The sequence below is a fragment of the Homalodisca vitripennis genome, chromosome 6 (genome assembly GCF_021130785.1).
Source record: "Homalodisca vitripennis isolate AUS2020 chromosome 6, UT_GWSS_2.1, whole genome shotgun sequence".
NCBI classification, from domain to species: Eukaryota; Metazoa; Arthropoda; class Insecta; order Hemiptera; family Cicadellidae; genus Homalodisca; species Homalodisca vitripennis.
In genome coordinates, this window is record NC_060212.1 from 114,575,094 (window position 1) to 114,595,828 (window position 20,735).

At 31.5% G+C, this 20,735-nt stretch overlaps 1 protein-coding gene across 2 annotated transcripts; it reads left to right on the forward strand.

Annotated features, from left to right (window-relative positions):
* Window positions 1–697: 697 nt before the first annotated feature.
* Window positions 698–16,382, forward strand: LOC124364760 (collectin-10-like). Of its 2 annotated transcripts, XM_046820480.1 has the most exons (5): window positions 698–841; window positions 3,892–3,951; window positions 6,049–6,152; window positions 12,487–12,595; window positions 15,973–16,382. In XM_046820480.1, exons 1-5 carry the CDS (start codon window positions 772–774, stop codon window positions 16,242–16,244), a joined length of 615 nt encoding a protein of 204 aa, XP_046676436.1. In that variant the 5' UTR covers window positions 698–771; the 3' UTR covers window positions 16,245–16,382. The 2 variants fall into 2 exon arrangements, with proteins under 2 accessions (XP_046676436.1, XP_046676437.1); XM_046820481.1 differs by lacking the exon at window positions 3,892–3,951 and having other exon boundaries at window positions 703–841.
* Window positions 16,383–20,735: the final 4,353 nt, after the last annotated feature.

A 20,735-nucleotide genomic window follows, 5' to 3' on the forward strand; every position in this document is an offset into this window, starting at 1 on the left:
TTCATATTTGGGCATATTTTCTTTCTAAATTAGCACGAGAATATTGTCTGCTATGAATTACTTAGTATACCGCAACAGTAAACAACATTTATGAAATATCTTTAGATACTTTTACAATGAGGAACATATTTTTATTATACTTGTATGCATCAAGATGCGATAAATTTGTATACTAGATCAGCTATCATTCTACAGGTTGACTGAAATTCCAAAAAGAGGTATTTAAAAAAATCATTTATAAATTTCGTATATATACTGTTTAATGAGATAAAATTGACTAATTTGAATCCGTCAAGTTTTAAGGCCTTAGCAGAGATACCCGTGATCGTAAGTATTGACGTTGCTTATAGCAGAAGATCTTGTAATTTCCAAACTGAAATAATTGAACCATTTTACAATGTTATAAAAATGCTCACTTAGATGGAGTGATCTGAACTTTATTTTTTTTTTATTTATCTATTATTATTTATCTTTATTTTTTTATTTCATAATATGAGAGTCTAGGAATGAATAGCTAATAAGCAATTGCTTTGTAATCAAATATTTCAGAAACAATGCCTGAAGGAAGACTTCCTATAATTATACGTTCGCTCGTGACAGTAAAATTATAGTGACAGATAAGCAATAATTAATTACGTTTCAATTGAGTGTATTTCTATAATTTCAATTTGGTGAATCACGTTGGATCCAATTGTCTTGTCCTGATAATGAGTTGTGATAAGCTATCGATGTTGAGTGCTATTGTTTGGAACATTAGTAACACAGATTGCAATGCTGAGGACAGCGATACTTACGGTTATGTTTCATGGACTGGCAATGGGGTGTGTCAGGCATCCCTCAGGTATTTTTATATTTTTATATGCTGAATGTTTTAGAATAAATCGTAATAATGACATAAGTAAAAAATGTTGCATAAACGAGTGTTAATTTAAATATCTTAAAAATTATGTTGCTCATAATTTTCCAAACATTCTGCATCTAACTAAGTACCAATATATGATTTAAAACTAAATATGAATTGTAACACTATTAACATTATAAATAGCAAAATTTGTGTAGAACGATATTTCAAAATTTGGATATTTTAATGTTTGGGTGTTTTTTGTTTGATGTTCAGCTACACTATTACTAGTAGAGAGTTTTACACAAAATTTTTCCCATATATTATTCCGAAATACTGCTTGATATAAAATATTTGTATCAGAATTCTATACTTTGTTTAAAGTTTGTTATTGACGTTAGAAGGGTTTGAATGGATAAGAGAATTTCGGACATTTGCCATCGTTATAGGTTATAAAAGGTATAACACAACGTTTCGAGAATTGGAGTCTACCCTCTTCATCAGGTGGGGAGGTATTGTTTTGTTCTTAATTTGTGTATATTAATACACTCCCGTTTACAGAATTTGATACTTGGGCTATATTTCTTTTAATACGAATTTTAAGTTTTCAAATGAACACCCTGTATAGAAGCAGTGACGAATTCCACAGTTCAGTTTATTATTTTGTACACTCCAAATTAATTTCATTTCAAATTTTGGGACAGAATATTTACAAAAGTTGAAGGCATAAACACGGAGGAACTTCGAAACAATACGTCTCAGCGAACCATTCGCTCTGTGTGGATTTGAGGAAATAAACGAGCGTAGTTCGCGTGGCCACTACAAATGGAATCCCAAAGCAGTAGATACTACAAAGCAGTAGATAGAAAGTGAAAATTGCATGGTAGAAAACCATCCGAGGGGGCAGTGGGCCGTTTTGCACTGAATATATAATACTGATTAGGTATTTGAAAGTTTAGATAATCATTCTTAGATTGAACCAAGAAAATATGATGATATTGGGAACAGAGATTTAAAAAAAGGCGTACAGTGTACTGTAGCAAAGGTGGGTGACCAAGCATAAGAATGCATTTTATTTTAGGGAATTAAAAACACCTTACATATTATTAGCTACATCGGAATGGTTCTAAAATGTCTTGCTATGTAGACGAGTCTGCTTGTGTCCGCACAGTATGTAGAGAACCGAGAGATTTAGTAGCACCAATGTTGAGCAATTGGAAACTAAGGCAAATTCGAAAGCTAGATTTTTCTCTCCATCTTCGGAAGTGTCGCTCTTTAATAGAAGTAGGCTTATTAAACTTATCTATATACATGCATTTTTTCAGGGCAGCAATACAATCTCGGCGAAGGAAATACAGTATAACTCATTCGAGCCAGGAAGTGCTCATACCCGCGCACACTGAGAGAAGAGCCATCACAACTGTGCTTAACCTCTGATCCTCTATAAACATAGGGATATTACTCGAAACCTCGTATTTGCCTATTCCCAATTGTAAATCATCATAGAACTCATTCATATTCTTTCATAAACGCTTTCATTATAATGACTTCAGACCGACTTTACTATTCTTCCAAACTGGCCTTAAATATTTCAATTGTTACTTAAATAATTCTATCAAATATTATGGATCGTCGCGGAGAAATTTTATTAGTTATTATAAAACTAGTTATGATAACTCTTTGTCTTCAGATACCAAATAGACAGCTCTTTAAACTTAAAGTCCAATTATTTCACAATGGATCACGAGATTGAAATATCTTTAAGTGACCACCACCTATCAAAGCAGTGTTTGGTGTGTCATTTATGAAGGGTAACCTTACGATGTAACAGCGAATTATCAGAAAATTTCATAAACAACCGATAACTGTTAGTGCGTAATAAAACATGTACTAATACATACCTTCAATCCCCTGGATTCTTCGATCGCAGGTACTCTTAGATTTTTTATAAATTCACAGGTCATCAAAATTCAGGGTCACGTTTACCACAAGTAATGTTGACAAGTAAGACCACATTACCATCCAAATATTTTATAAAAGTTTATAAAATACTTGCAGATTTTAAAACACATGTTACCCAGATAAAAGTTGATAAATTGTAACTAAAATAATAACAGGAAAATAACATTTTAAGACTGAGTTTTCTCTGCAAGACAAAAAGCTTAGTTTTAGAAAACAAATTTGAGCAGGTTCTTCGATTAAAATCTTAATTTTGGTTTTATAATTGTTGTGAGTACTAATCATACGATATGAATATCAAAGGCAAAAAGCTGTCACCTTTAAAAATATGTGGATAATTTCCAAACAACTGAGGCGTCTGCCACTTTTATTGTGTTGGTCGGTGGTAGTGTCGGTACTAAGATACAATGTTCGTGTTCTGATAGTACCTTCTGCCAATCCTGGAAGGTGACCTCGCCTCTGGAAGTATATACTTTTTTTATGAGTTCCGGTTATTAAGACCTTCCGTTTTCTAGCTCTTACAGTTCAACCAGCTCGCTTACCTTCCAAACTCCATAGAGTGGACTTTAGTGGTCAGAGGAATATTATCAAAAAGCTGGCAGCCCAGCTCCCTCAACGTCCCGACACTGTGCAGTGGTTTTACAACCATACCTAGTATCCATAAAGGTCCACTTGCGTCTGGATTTTATTAATTAAGCGCCCAGTAATCTTCCAAATTCAGCGCAAACAGTAAAAGTCTCACTACTAAATATAGGTCTAAATCGTAAACGTGATTTTCAACGTTACTTTGTCAAGGAAAAACTATAATTAATTACGACGGGATAGTTACATTCTGTAAGTATAAATTATCACTAAAGTCCTCTGACCACTTTCCTCGAACCACTAAAGTCCACTCTATGGATTCTGGAAGGTAAGCGAGCTAGTTGAACTACTTTTAGAACAAATAACCATATAATTAAATAGGTAGTATTCTAAACCATTACGCTTTGTTAGTTAACTGTATGTAAATTACGTTTTTAAACGTTGCGGGATTTACTTTTGTATTTACTTATTATTAATCACTCATCGTCCTTTCATTCATGTTTGTGTAGGTGTTTTCCTGTTCGGTGTGATTGCCCTTTGCACAGGAGGAGGATCGTCACATAATGGAGGTATAGATCGATTAAGTGTTAACTCTATAGAAGTACTAGGTTAGTCTTGATTGATTTGTTGGCTGAGCTTCAGCAAAACTTGTCAACTCTTGTGGTTGGAGCCATTTCATTTCTGTCTGTATGTCTTTCTGTCTGTATTTCCTTACGATACATCGAAAACGAACTCACCTACAAAATGTAAATTGAGCATGAGGCTTTATTTGTATGCGAGGAACACTGAGTTAGTTTATGGTGTATGTCACTCAATGTGATTTGGGATGGGTGCGTTAGTAAATATTTTTACATGGTTTTTATATGAAACGAGGATTACAAAGAGAATGTATCAAAAGAAAAAATGTATACAAACTCAATACGCCCATTAGAGATTCAAAACATGTAACCTACATAGATAATTTTATAATTTCGTGGTGTGTAGACTTTTATTATTTAAACACTTATATAAAAATCAATTTAATGTACAAAACAGTAAGTCTATCATGTCATCATCAAACATCATTCAAGATCTTGTAGGAACAAGAATGGTAATGCATCGTTTATGTGTAAATTTCCTTTTTGTATAATAGTCTGTTTATCTGTCCACAGCATATCTCGAGAGTTAAGTGAGAGTATGGTTTGCATACGTCCTCAGCGAAGCTAGTTACGTCACCGTGTATATTGTGTACGACAGCTATTAATAGCTACTAATTTCCTCAATGTCCTTTTTTGGGACTGTTTCTTCCAAAATCCCTCCATCCTCTTCTGTAACTGACTCTCTAGTTCTTGTTGAACAAGGTTTGCTCGGGAGCAAATCAGCCTCTTTTATGATTGTTTTGAAAAAGTAATTAGTATTCTTACTGAAGTTCTAATGGGCTTATAATTTTCAATTATATTTTATGTTATCAGATCTAATCAAGTTTACACTTTTTGTAATACTGGAAAATCCAATTCCAAACTATTGGCTGAGTTTTCCAAGCTATCACTGGTTGAAGAATGTCATTTGTGTCTGCCTGTCTGCACTATATCTAAAAAACGTAATGACCTACAGAGCTGGGAGTTTACATGAAGCTTCATTTTTATATGAGAAGCACTGAGTTCGATGATTGTCCATGTCGCTCTCCATGGGATTTTTCCAGAGCGTTAACTAATAATTTTATATTGAATCTAAGAGTAACTATAATGACATCGAGAAAGTAGCAGAATACATAAATTTGTAGACAAGCTATTTACGATCACATAAGTTGTAATATGTGATCATATAATTCAGTGTTACCTATGTAGAAATGCAGCCTCATGTGCATTTCAAGTCGATTGATAAGTTCGTTTTCGAGAAATGGTTTGGACAGACAGACAGACAGACAGAGATTAAATTTGTATTGCCCCTCGAGTGATGGGTACACGCAATAAAACTCAGTCAAACATCGGTATATTTTTTTTTTTTGTTTCAAGTAAGTTTTTGAAAATAGTAAGTTTTGATATTTTTAAAAATTAGTAATAATAATTAAATAAATTTTCGTTTTCTGTGAAAAACCGAACCAAAACATTGTTTGTTGATATTTTATTTGTGCAATATCAGTTATTTTGGTGTTTGCATATTTGTTCGTTTCAGTTTTTCAGTATAATATTTTTCGTCGCTATATTTATTGATTTCAATTTATTTAAGCTGGTGAAGATGTTAGATACTAAGTTTAGCTCCAGTTCACCTTCCTCTTAGTGCAGCATCTGGAATCTAACATTATTAGAGACTTCATTCCTGGAATCTGGAGTCACGTTTGTCTCAAAAGATAAAAAAGTCGCCGTTGAAGAAGTTTAAATAAAGTCTTTACACCTTTTCGACATTAGAAACATCCACAATACAAAATATAGTATAATCTAGATGAGAGGTATTCTCATTGTCTCATTACGAGCTCAATTGAGTGCAGTACGATCTGTAAGGACGGTGAAGTAACATTTATTATCTGATCACAACCATTATAATGATTTACAGATATACTAAAGCTGTACATATGCCAACTTACTTACGGTAAAATTGTATACAATTATATAAGGTAATAATACCTTCACTGATATATTATCTACGACCCACTATCATAATTTCTTATATTCAATTTTCTGTTCAAGTTGAATTCTTCCTTCACCGCGTGTCCTGTATTCATACAAATAATCCGACAAGTGTTGTTCTTGGAAATAATAGGAAAAGCTACGCTCTGTCAATTTTTTTCAAGGTAAGCCAAATTATACTGATTACTATTTATAGTTGGAGTTTACTAGTACTGTGTCCACTATACATACATATGCAGAGGTTTTTATATTAAATGTCTCCATAATTATATTCACAAACTTTAAATTATAGTTACAGTATTACCAGATCTTTACATTTAGTTTAGTAGTACTGTGTCCACTGTACATTACATATGCAGAGGTTTTTATATTAAATGTCTCCATAATTATATTCACAAACTTTAATTATAGTTACAGTATTACCAGATCTTTACATTTAGTTTTAGTAGTACTGTGTCCACTGTACATACATATGCAGAGGTTTTTATATTACATGTCTCCATATTTATATTCACAAACTTTAAATTATAGTTACAGTATTACCAGATCTTTACATTTAGTTTAGTAGTACTGTGTCCACTATACATACATATGCAGAGGTTTTTATATTACATGTCTCCATATTTATATTCACAAACTTTAAATTATAGTTACAGTATTACCAGATCTTTACATTTAGTTTTAGTAGTACTGTGTCCCACTGTACATACATATGCAGAGGTTTTTATATTACATGTCTCCATATTTATATTCACAAACTTTAAATTATAGTTACAGTATTACCAGATCTTTACATTTAGTTTAGTAGTACTGTGTCCACTGTTACATACATATGCAGAGGTTTTTATATTACATGTCTCCATATTTATATTCACAAACTTTAAATTATAGTTACAGTATTACCAGATCTTTACATTTAGTTTAGTAGTACTGTGTCCACTATACATACATTATGCAGAGGGTTTTTATATTAAATGTCTCCATAATTATATTCACAAACTTTAAAATTATAGTTACAGTATTACCAGATCTTTTACATTTTAGTTTAGTAGTACTGTGTCCACTATACATACATATGCAGAGGTTTTTATATTAAATGTCTCCATAATTATATTCACAAACTTTAAATTATAGTTACAGTATTACCAGATCTTTACATTTAGTTTAGTAGTACTGTGTCCACTATACATACATATGCAGAGGTTTTTATATTTAAAATGTCTCCATAATTATATTCACAAACTTTAAATTATAGTTACAGTATTACCAGATCTTTACATTTAGTTTAGTAGTACTGTGTCCACTATACATACATATGCAGAGGTTTTTATATTAAATGTCTCCATAATTATATTCACAAACTTTAAATTATAGTTACAGTATTACCAGATCTTTACATTTAGTTTAGTAGTACTTGTGTCCACTATACATACATATGCAGAGGTTTTTATATTAAAATGTCTCCATAATTATATTCACACAAACTTTAAATTATAGTTACAGTATTACCAGATCTTTACATTTAGTTTACTAGTACTGTGTCCACTATACATACATATGCAGAGGTTTTTATATTTAAATGTCTCCATATTTGTATTCACAAAACTTTAAATTATAGTTACAGTATTACCAGATCTTTACATTTAGTTTACTAGTACTGTGTCCACTATACATACATATGCAGAGGTTTTTATATTAAATGTCTCCATAATTATATTCACAAACTTTAAATTATAGTTACAGTATTACCAGATCTTTACATTTAGTTTAGTAGTACTGTGTCCACTATACGTACATAGGCAGAGGTTTTTAATATTAAATGTCTCCATAATTATATTCACAAACTTTAAATTATAGTTACAGTATTACCAGATCTTTACATTTAGTTTAGTAGTACTGTGTCCACTATACATACATATGCAGAGGTTTTTATATTAAATGTCTCCATAATTATATTCACAAACTTTAAATTATAGTTACAGTATTACCAGATCTTTACATTTAGTTTAGTAGTACTGTGTCCACTATACATACATATGCAGAGGTTTTTTATATTAAATGTCTCCATAATTATATTCACAAACTTTAAATTATTGTTACAGTATTACCAGATCTTTACATTTAGTTTAGTAGTACTGTGTCCACTATACATACATATGCAGAGGTTTTTTATATTAAATGTCTCCATAATTATTATTCACAAACTTTAAATTATAGTTACAGTATTACCAGATCTTTACATTTAGTTTAGTAGTACTGTGTCCACTATACATACATAGGCAGAGGTTTTTTTATTAAATGTCTCCATAATTATATTCACAAACTTTTAAATTATAGTTACAGTATTACCAGATCTTTACATTTAGTTTTAGTAGTACTGTGTCCACTATACATACATATGCAGAGGTTTTTATATTAAATGTCTCCATAATTATATTCACAAACTTTAAATTATAGTTTACAGTATTACCAGATCTTTACATTTAGTTTAGTAGTACTGTGTCCACTATACATACATATGCAGAGGTTTTTATATTAAATGTCTCCATAATTATATTCACAAACTTTAAATTATAGTTACAGTATTTACCAGATCTTTACATTTAGTTTTAGTAGTACTGTGTCCACTATACATATATAGGCAGAGGTTTTTATATTAAATGTCTCCATAATTATATTCACAAAAACTTTAAATTATAGTTACAGTTATTACCAGATCTTTACATTTAGTTTACTAGTACTGTGTCCACTATACATACATATGCAGAGGTTTTTTTTTATATTAAATGTCTCCATAATTATATTCACAAACTTTAAATTATAGTTACAGTATTACCAGATCTTTACATTTAGTTTAGTAGTACTGTGTCCACTGTACATACATATGCAGAGGTTTTTTATATTACATGTCTCCATATTTATATTCACAAACTTTAAATTATAGTTACAGTATTACCAGATTTTTACATTTAGTTTAGTAGTACTGTGTCCACTATATACATACATATGCAGAGGTTTTTATATTAAATGTCTCCATAATTATATTCACAAACTTTAAATTATAGTTACAGTATTACCAGATCTTTACATTTAGTTTACTAGTACTGTGTCCACTATACATACATATGCAGAGGTTTTTATATTAAATGTCTCCATAATTATATTCACAACTTTAAATTATAGTTACAGTATTACCAGATCTTTACATTTAGTTTAGTAGTACTGTGTCCACTATACATACATATGCAGAGGTTTTTATATTAAATGTCTCCATAATTATATTCACAAACTTTAAAATTATAGTTACAGTATTACCAGATCTTTACATTTAGTTTAGTAGTACTGTGTCCACTATACATACATATGCAGAGGTTTTTTATATTAAATGTCTCCATAATTATATTCACAAACTTTAAATTATAGTTACAGTATTACCAGATCTTTACATTTAGTTTACTAGTACTGTGTCCACTATACATACATATGCAGAGGTTTTTATATTAAATGTCTCCATAATTATATTCACAAACTTTAAATTATAGTTACAGTATTACCAGATCTTTACATTTAGTTTAGTAGTACTGTGTCCACTTTACATACATATGCAGAGGTTTTTATATTAAATGTCTCCATAATTATATTCACAAACTTTAATATTATAGTTACAGTATTACCAGATCTTTACATTTAGTTTTACTAGTAACTGTGTCCACTATACATACATATGCAGAGGTTTTTATATTAAATGTCTCCATAATTATATTCACAAACTTTAAATTATAGTTACAGTATTACCAGATCTTTACATTTAGTTTAGTAGTACTGTGTCCACTATACATACATATGCAGAGGTTTTTTATATTAAATGTCTCCATAATTATATTCACCAAACTTTAAATTATAGTTACAGTATTACCAGATCTTTACATTTAGTTTAGTAGTACTGTGTCCACTATACATACATATGCAGAGGTTTTTATATTAAATGTCTCCATAATTATATTCACAAACTTTAAATTATAGTTACAGTATTACCAGATCTTTACATTTAGTTTAGTAGTACTGTGTCCACTGTACATACATATGCAAGGTTTTTATATTACATGTCTCCATATTTATATTCACAAACTTTAAATTATAGTTACAGTATTACAGATATTTACATTTAGTTTAGTAGTACTGTGTCCACTATACATACATATGCAGAGGTTTTTTATATTAAATGTCTCCATAATTATATTCACAAACTTTAAATTATAGTTACAGTATTACCAGATCTTTACATTTAGTTTAGTAGTACTGTGTCCACTATACATACATATGCAGAGGTTTTTATATTAAATGTCTCCATAATTATATTCACAACTTTAAATTATAGTTACCAGTATTACCAGATCTTTACATTTAGTTTAGTAGTACTGTGTCCACTATACATACATATGCAGAGGTTTTTATATTAAATGTCTCCATAATTATATTCACAAACTTTAAATTATAGTTACAGTATTACCAGATCTTTACATTTAGTTTTAAATGTAGGGTTTATTATTTCAATTTTGAACTTGCACGCAATACCATTATTCTTTAATTGTAGAACAAAATTTCAAAATTTCCTGTCTTTTTAAACAGTTCTGCTTGAGTGTTTTTATCTAAATTCATGTCTACTTGAAAGACCACCAATTTTTTTTATAATACACTACTTTGATCAATGTTTTAGATAGCGTGACCCAACAAACCAACATTAATAATCCGTTGGTTATGGAATAAGCTGATATAGCAGGAATATACATGTTGATATGAACATATACACTAGTCCATACGATCTTCAAGATATGCTATATACCAGTGCTACATAGTCTTGCGTTTTTAGTTTTATATATCTTTTTTTATTTCATAAACGAGCAAAATTTAAACATTAAAAATGTGCCACAATTATTGTTATATTATACAATTTCAAAAGAAGTATAAAAGTTATTTAGATATATGTATACAAATTTTGATACCAAAATAAAAAAAATGGTTAGTTCATAATGCAGATTTCATCTTTTAACTGTTGTAATACACGTTTAATTATGTAGTAAACACGTAAGCAATGAAAATTTTGCTTACACGTATTACAAGAGTTAAAATATTACATATAATTATTTTCCTGAATAAGTTTTCGGTTTGAAGTGTCGAAATATTTTTAAATTAAATTTAAAACTTTTCTTATTCAACTTATATATAATCTCCTTAGTTTTATGTTATTAAGATTTAAAAACTTCAATCGTTCGCCATTTGGAAATTCGATTTATTTTGACGGATTATTATTTGATTTATTTCATGATTCGATTAATTCTTCCTAATATTCTGTTTTCTCTTGATTTGAGATTTTAAACATAATAAAGGTTCCAAATTACAAATGTAATAAATACTAATTTCTAAAATAATAGTCTAAAAAGCCCTTACAGATAGACATACAGACATTTACATACAGATAGACATAGGTGAAGGATGCATTTCTAATCCGTGCTTGTATAAAGTTTTGTTTGCCTTTTAATAAATCTCCTACCTTTGACATGTGAAAAGATAAATCTTGATCACTTTCACATTAGGTGGTGCTGTCAGTTTTCAATTGAATAAATTTTTTTATTTATTTCGTCATTCCATATAGAAATATAAAAAATGTATGTCCTCATGAAATCGGATTTACAGAAAAATACCTGGCAAGTTACGAATTATATATTGTTTATAAATAAAAAATCACTAAAATTTTTAAAGTATTTCAATATCAAAACATATAAGTTACTTAAGTAAAATTACATTTTTGAAATAATTGTGTATTGTTTTTTTTATAAATTAATTTGATCAATATTTTAGATAGCGAGACCCAAAATAACAGTAACAATCCGTTGATCATGGAATATAAGAACATAATATATCAAATATTGCGGTATATATCTATTAGATACTTTTGTGGCATTTTCTCGTGCATATAACCTACTGTAAAAATATAGTACTCTATATTTATAAATTTGGTATTTGAGCCATGTTAGAAATGAAATGTATATTAAAAGGAATTCAATTTTCCGTAGGTTGATTGGTTTTTCATTTATTTTGCCTTGGTACAGAGAAGGATTAATAATACAGTTTGACTGGATTTACTATAAAAGTATAATAAACAACGCTCGGTCGATAACTGTCTGCGATATTTGCAGCTGATATTAATTATAACTTACAATTTCACTGATTGCATGACTCTATGTCGCAACTACAGTATGACTGCCTTAAAAAATATCAGTCTACTGGAAGTTGCATTAGGGTTCACATTATCATATCGTAGGATATATATTTAATGAGATTATTTTCTTGTTCTCACTTGAAGCTAGGCTTTTTCCATTGGCCTCTTTGTACTTATTATACAGTGTAACAACACAAACTCTGTACAAAGACCAGAAATGGATTAGTTATATGTTTAGGCAATAGGTAAGAAAGTGTATTTCTACTTCTGTGGCCTAGGCTAACTGGTTTAGAGCGTCCCAGTATTGCCGCTACAGAGGGATGCGCCTGGCTACGATCAACAACCAGATTGAGGAGGGCGAACTAGAAAGAAGTCTGGAAACGCTCGGTTAGTATTTCCATAACTTTAAAATTAAATAAATGATCAGTTTCGACAATGTAAGCTAAAAACTAGCAACTTATAGAAAGTGCTCAATCCCAGTACTAGAGTTGAAATATTTCTTCCAGAGCAAAGTGAAAAAAAATGTCATGTGTGACAGTTATTTTTAAAATAAAATTTCATGTGTATTACTTTAAACTATATAACCTATCTTATACAGTTAAACAGGATGTGAATATTAACATAATAATTTAAAGTACACCATCTTTAACCTTAAATATCTAAAACATTACAAATATAAATACGCTATATCTTTTTCATTATTTAACTTATTATTGTACTAATTTTAGTTTTAAAATCTAAAAGCGTCATAATCTAGATAAAAATGCGTTTTACAATTTTACACATTGATAATCTAAATTGTAACAAAACTGAGACTTTTATTTCGTAATAAAAATAATACCGTATGATCACAATAGTGAATATCCCACCGAACTCATTAAATAGAATATTACCAGTATTATAGTTTAATTTTTTTAGAAGATCACTGACGGAGCCGAGTCCAGGCGACCTCTCTCAAACGCCAAACATCTCACTTCAAACGTCTACTACATTTAAATATACACCTATAAAACATCGGAAATAATTTTTTACCGATTGAGTAGCATTCACCCTGAATTTGAGCGAAAGAAAAATATTTTGTGTGTCATTGTGGATTATGATAACTAAAATATAGAGAAAACGTGGTTTAGTGTTTTACATTTAAACTTTCTCCACTTTGACTCAACGTTATTCCAAAAGTAATGGCAGTAAAACGATTTGTAATATGTCTTGAAGAACGACATACCAAAAATTAATATTAGTAAGTTAATAAATTAAAAACGTTATTAGTTTTTTGTAAGTCCTTACGAAATCGGTTATTAGTTATTATTTTTGAGATTTTAATAATACTGTATGGAGCACGGCTCCGTCAGGGATCTTCTTTATAAAAAAAATATATAGTTAACGTCAGTCAGAAGTTATGTATTACTCGTACTTGTCAGTAATTATTAAATTATTCGTACTTTGCTTTGTTATTTCACATTCCTGAAAAGTTTTACTGCCATTTACTTATCTTGAACGTAAAAAATAACATATCTTGAAACAACATACATACCAAACATATTTTTAAACTGTACAAAAAATGAGTAAGACTGATTAGAACAAAGGATATTGAAGATAAATTGAGTTGTAAAACTAGTTTTGTATGTTTAGTTAGTACATAGTAACTGAGATAACACTAATATCTTTCTCACAATGGTCGTTATCAATGTTTGTTATCAAATATGTGTTTCATTTTTTCAATTTATACCTCTTTAAGATAACTTCCCTGAATATATAAAAGGTAGGCAAAACATTAGTGATTGATATTCAAGAAATTGCAGCATTTACAGTAGAAAATTTAGCCAGTTCTAATCAGATCCAAATAAAAATACTGAAGTAAAAGTGTGAATGTTATTAAATATTTGCATGAGTTGTACTTATTCAGAGAGTGAGATGTTTTTTTATTCCTTTCAACATAAGAAAATTATATGTTTGAATTAAACTCAATTTAAAATTAAATTGTTTTGAAGACTAAATTATTTTATAAATCGAAAGTACATTCCTTCCTTCTCAATCACATTTAATGCACATACTGTAAAAAATTATATATCCTTACTTTCTACGCTGTAAATGCTGGCATAATTATAAAATGCTTTCTGCTTCAAATTCTTATCTCTTCTCATACAATGATTAAACACTTTTTAAATACTGTTCCCTTCTAAAAAATGCAATTTGAAAGAGTAGTGACAAAACCTTTCTTTGAAAGTTCGAAACCAATCATTATGATCACCTTAAAACCCCTGAAAGATATAAAATACGTTGTTAGGGCAATAATTGTTTGTAATTGCTCAAATTTTCCTAAAATTTTGCTGTATGTTATGCAGTAGTTCAAAATATTTACACAGCTACACAAAGCGGCTAATCTTTTACCTTAGTGGTTAGGTTAAAATTAGGTCAGGTTAAGTTAAGTTAGGTCAGGTTAGGTTAAGTTAGGTCAGATTAGGTTAGAATAGGATAGTTTTATACATATAAAATATGTGACTTTCTCCTTAATCACCTTTAATGCACATACTGTAATAAGTTCATAACATTGTAAATGCTGGCTTAATTATAAGATGCCTCTAAGTGCTGCTTCAAATGCTTAGCATCCTCCTACAATGATAAAAACATTTTTAAATATCGTTCTTTTCTTCAGAAATTGAATCTGAAATGGTTATGACAAATATTTTCTTTTAAGTTTCAAAACTAATCATTTGAACTGAAAACCGAGTGTATCACCTTAAATTCCCCGAAAGATATAAAACACGTTGTTAGTGTAACATTTGTTTGTAATTGTTTAAATTTTTCTAAAATGTTGATATATTTTATACAGTAGTCCAAAATATTTGCACAACTACAAGCGGCTAGCCTTTACTTTAGCGGTTAGGCTATGTTATGTTAGGTTAGCTCAGGTCTGGTCAGGTTAGGATAGGCTAGGTTAGGTTAGGTTTGGTTAGCTTAGGTTAGGTTAGTTAGGTCACGTCAAGACAGGATAGGGTAGGTTAGTATGGTTAGGTTGTTAGATAAGTGTTATTTCGTTACAGAGTTGAGTTTTAATTAAGTGAGAATTATTGAGGTTCCAAACTTATTTTAACAGGCATTTGGTCGTACGATTAAATGCTATATTGGTTATTGAAAGAAACGTTTTAGAACCAGACAAGTACAAAATACTTAATTAAAACAGTGGCTTTAACTTCTAACTGTGGTGTTAACATCTAATAGTAACATTTTCGCCTGGCAGGTGAGAGATTCGGGTCCCAATCTTAGCGGAACTGGTACATTGTGTTCATCAATCTTAATCTCGCATTTATCTATGAAATCTTTATAAAAAGTAAAAGAAAATTTTGTTAAGCATCAACAAGCGTCAAAATTTATATAATATGTCTCTTATTATCATTTATAAAGACCATATATTTAGTGGGGACAGCTTTTATGTATTTTGCTCACCCAACTTTTTACTATGAACAACATTCAAATCTTTCTATTGTCGAATGCTCACTCTTTGTCTAAAGTTATTTTTGACAATGGATGGATTTTTAAGAAATACGATATTCCATACATTTGTCATTGTTCAGTATCGTACAAAAAATCACTGATTGATTACTCATTTCATTTACCACTGAACAATGGTGATTTCCTTGAAAATCCCTGTTTCCTTCAGAACTCAAAAAAAAAAAATCCTTTCTTGGTGCGTAAATCGAGTATAAAAATGAGAGTGCTAATGCAGCTCAAGTTGTGTCTTGTTAAAAGAGTACATTTTCCAGGTTTTGAACCGGGCCCTATCTGGACGTCAGGGACGGCCAGTGGAGGAGAGGATGAATACTTTTGGATGTCCACCGGGGCTCCTCTGACCTATACTAACTGGGAGTCAGGAGAACCCAGCGGTAGTTTCGGCGAGAAATGTATCTCTATGAGGGAACACGTGGGTGAAGGGTACAAATGGAACGTTGAAGACTGTTCACTGAATTACTACTTCGCTTGCGAGTACTTCAAGGCGAACTTCACCTGCAACTGCAAAGATCTTATCTACATCTGATACAGACTTGAATTTAACATCCACTTCCGTGTTGAATTTCTCAGTTACGAACTAAATATACACTGCCTGATAAAATAGTTACATTGTATTTTCATCAGTGGATATGACTAAACTAATACATAAAGTCTTTAATCAGTATTCTATTCAATATTCATAACGGAGGTATATGATGTGTGCTCGGGGTATGTTTGAACCCTTTTCTTTTCCTTCTTTACTTCTTTCTGTTCGTTATTTTTGTTTATTATATTTCCTCCACCACCTGACGAAGAGGATAGATTCCAATCCTCGAAACGCTGTGTTATACCTTTTATAACCTATAACGATGGAAAACGTCCGAAATGCTGTTATCCTTCCAATAATAACCATTTTTAGCTGAAATATGACTCCAGCATCTGTCAAAATTAACCAAAATGTCAACCAACAGAAAAATTGGTATTTTCAGTTTTTTCACAACATTTTTATGTATTTACCAATGGTGAACTTTGTAGAATGTTGTATCTGTTGGTAGTTTGAGGTACGTAACTAATGATAATAATTATTACCACCTCTACAAACCATATCGTGTGTGACTTTCATTATTTGTAGTTAGGACTTCATGATTAGCATGAGTATTAAAGTGACCTCCCCTCCCATACTACTAAATGCGACGCCCGGGATCTGAAGGATGGATATTTACAAAATCTCGTTAAGACCCTCTTACGGTTTAGCTGATGGTGTACCGACTGATTTTTTATTTTACTAACTGTTTTAAAATAAAATAAAAACGCTTTTATATCACTTCTCTATAACAAAATAATTACCTTGCTACAGCTATCTCCCCCACATGATCCACTCGATCACTACTGAACTTTAAGTGGCTTTAAAAAACTCAAGCTAAACTAAATTTTGAGTCTGTTTTTTTAAAGCCAGCCAGGAAAATTTAACCAACGTCATTCGTCTTGACAATTAATTTATTCCTCTATTTATTCAACTTAAAACTTCGGTCAAGACAAACATCTTAACCAATGTTTATGGTAGAACTAGTTATACTGCCATCTTAACCAACAATAGTTGATATTTCATTGAAGAAGAAGCTCCTCTTATTGGGAAAAAAATTATATGTCTAAAAAAATAGAACTCTCCAATAATATTTAATTTCTTACACAAGGCCTTTCGACATCCAAGATACTATCGTCAGGGATAAATCAAACAATTTGAAACATTATAAATATTTTAAAATTTAAAATCAATTTCAGCTGAATAAAGCTTAATAAAATACTTGTATCGTTAAAAGTATAATAAATATTAATATATGTACAGAATTTTGGGTCAAAGTAACTTAGTTATATTTTAAAGGGATCCTTTTTGACTCGGTCCAAAATCATTGCTTACTATTTTATCTTCATGTATTATTATGTATTATGTTTCAATCAGCGTTGAGTTCTTGTTCAATAGTTGGTTTTAAGATTAATTTTGGAACTATATAAATCTAAGTTTTTATATATTAAAAAAGGTCTTTGATTTTGAAGCACTACACGGCTTGTTCAGTTATACATGGAACAGTGAATCAGTAAGAGTAATTTGGGTCATCATAGTGACAAAGTATTGTCTATTAGTCAGGTTGTTATTTACTTAAAAACGTGTTTGTCAGCATACTTGTTAAAGAATTATTAATTCATATTTTAAACTACTTTTCGGTATCTTTCCATTTAAACCTCCAACAATAGAATAAATTAGCTGAGCTTACGATCGATTAATGTTCAGAGAAAATGTCTGTATCAGTTTCAAGGAAACACGGACTTTGTGCTTATAGAATTGCACATAGACTCTCGTTTCTGGGACAATAAGACGAACGTGCCAGCATGCAAAGGCTGGGAGAATACGGTACAGTTTATCGGGCTGATATCTATGCTATGGGAGAATTACTTCGCGTTACGTGAGTCGTATAATAATTATAGCTTATAGCAAGCTTGCCGTTATGGCCCTTAACTCAATATAATTCACTTCAAGGTCACGAGCTGCTCGTAATACAGTACACTTTAATTAGGGCCTATCGTACCGGTTTTGACGGCAATAAACGAGCCGATGAATTTTCAAGATATAGTTCAAGAGAGCATAACTATAAGTGGCATAGTGGTGACATAGGAAGCCTGTTGTAATAACCCTTAACTCAATATAATTCACTTCAAGGTCACGAGCTGCTCGTAATACAGTACACTTTAATTAGGGCCTATCGTACCGGTTTTGACGGCAATAAACGAGCCGATGAATTTTCAAGATATAGTTCAAGAGAGCATAACTACAAGTGGCATAGTGGTGAGGAAGCCTGCCGTTATAACCCTTAACTCAATATAATTCACTTAAAGGCCACGAGCTGCTCATAATACAGTACACTTTAATTAGGGCCTATCGTACCGGTTTTGACGGCAATATACGAGCCGATGAATTTTCAAGATATAGTTCAAGAGAGCATAACTATAAGTGGCATAGTGGTGACATAGGAAGCCTGTTGTAATAACCCTTAACTCAATATAATTCACTTAAAGGCCACGAGCTGCTCGTAATACAGTACACTTTAATTAGGGCCTATCGTACCGGTTTTGACGGCAATAAACGAGCCGATGAATTTTCAAGATATAGTTCAAGAGAGCATAACTATAAGTGGCATAGTGGTGACATAGAAAGCCTGCTGTTATAACCCTTAACTCAATATAATTCACTTAAAGGCCACGAGCTGCTCGTAATACAGTACATTTTAATTGGGGCCTATCGTACCGGTTTTGACGGCAATAAACGAGCCGATGAAGTTTCAAGATATAGTTCAAGAGAGCATAACTATAAGTGGCATAGTGGTGACATAGGAAGCCTGTTGTAATAACCCTTTAACTCAATATAATTCACTTAAAGGTCACGAGCTGCTCGTAATACAGTACACTTTAATTGGGGCCTATTGTACCGGTTTTGACGGCAATAAACGAGCCGATGAAGTTTCAAGATATAGTTCAAGAGAGCATAACTATAAGTGGCATAGTGGTGACATAGGAAGCCTGTTGTAATAACCCTTAACTCAATATAATTCACTTAAAGGCCACGAGCTGCTCGTAATACAGTACACTTTAATTGGGGCCTATCGTACCGGTTTTGACGGCAATAAACGAGCCGATGAAGTTTCAAGATATAGTTCAAGAGAGCATAACTATAAGTGGCATAGTGGTGACATAGGAAGCCTGCCGTTATAACCCTTAACTCAATATAATTCACTTAAAGGCCACGAGCTGCTCATAATACAGTACACTTTAATTAGGGCCTATCGTACCGGTTTTGACGGCAATATACGAGCCGATGAATTTTCAAGATATAGTTCAAGAGAGCATAACTATAAGTGGCATAGTGGTGACATAGGAAGCCTGTTGTAATAACCCTTAACTCAATATAATTCACTTAAAGGCCACGAGCTGCTCGTAATACAGTACACTTTAATTGGGCCTATCGTACCGGTTTTGACGGCAATAAACGAGCCGATGAAGTTTCAAGATATAGTTCAAGAGAGCATAACTATAAGTGGCATAGTGGTGACATAGGAAGCCTGTTGTAATAACCCTTAACTCAATATAATTCACTTAAAGGCCACGAGCTGCTCGTAATACAGTACACTTTAATTGGGGCGTATTGTACCGGTTTTGACGGCAATAAACGAGCCGATGAAGTTTCAAGATATAGTTCAAGAGAGCATAACTACAAGTGGCATAGTGGTGACATAGAAAGCCTGCCGTTATAACCCTTAACTCAATATAATTCACTTAAAGGCCACGAGCTGCTCGTAATACAGTACACTTTAATTGGGGCCTATCGTACCGGTTTTGACGGCAATAAACGAGCCGATGAATTTTCAAGATATAGTTCAAGAGAGCATAACTATAAGTGGCATAGTGGTGACATAGGAAGCCTGCCGTTATAACCCTTAACTCAATATAATTCACTTAAAGGCCACGAGCTGCTCGTAATACAGTACACTTTAATTGGGGCGTATTGTACCGGTTTTGACGGCAATAAACGAGCCGATGAAGTTTCAAGATATAGTTCAAGAGAGCATAACTATAAGTGGCATAGTGGTGACATAGAAAGCCTGCCGTTATAACCCTTAACTCAATATAATTCACTTAAAGGCCACGAGCTGCTCGTAATACAGTACACTTTAATTGGGGCCTATCGTACCGGTTTTGACGGCAATAAACGAGCCGATGAATTTTCAAGATATAGTTCAAGAGAGCATAACTATAAGTGGCATAGTGGTGACATAGGAAGCCTGCTGTTATAACCCTTAACTCAATATAATTCACTTAAAGGCCACGAGCTGCTCGTAATACAGTACATTTTAATTGGAGCCTATCGTACCGGTTTTGACGGCAATAAACGAGCCGATGAAGTTTCAAGATATAGTTCAAGAGAGCATAACTATAAGTGGCATAGTGGTGACATAGGAAGCCTGCCGTTATAACCCTTAACTCAATA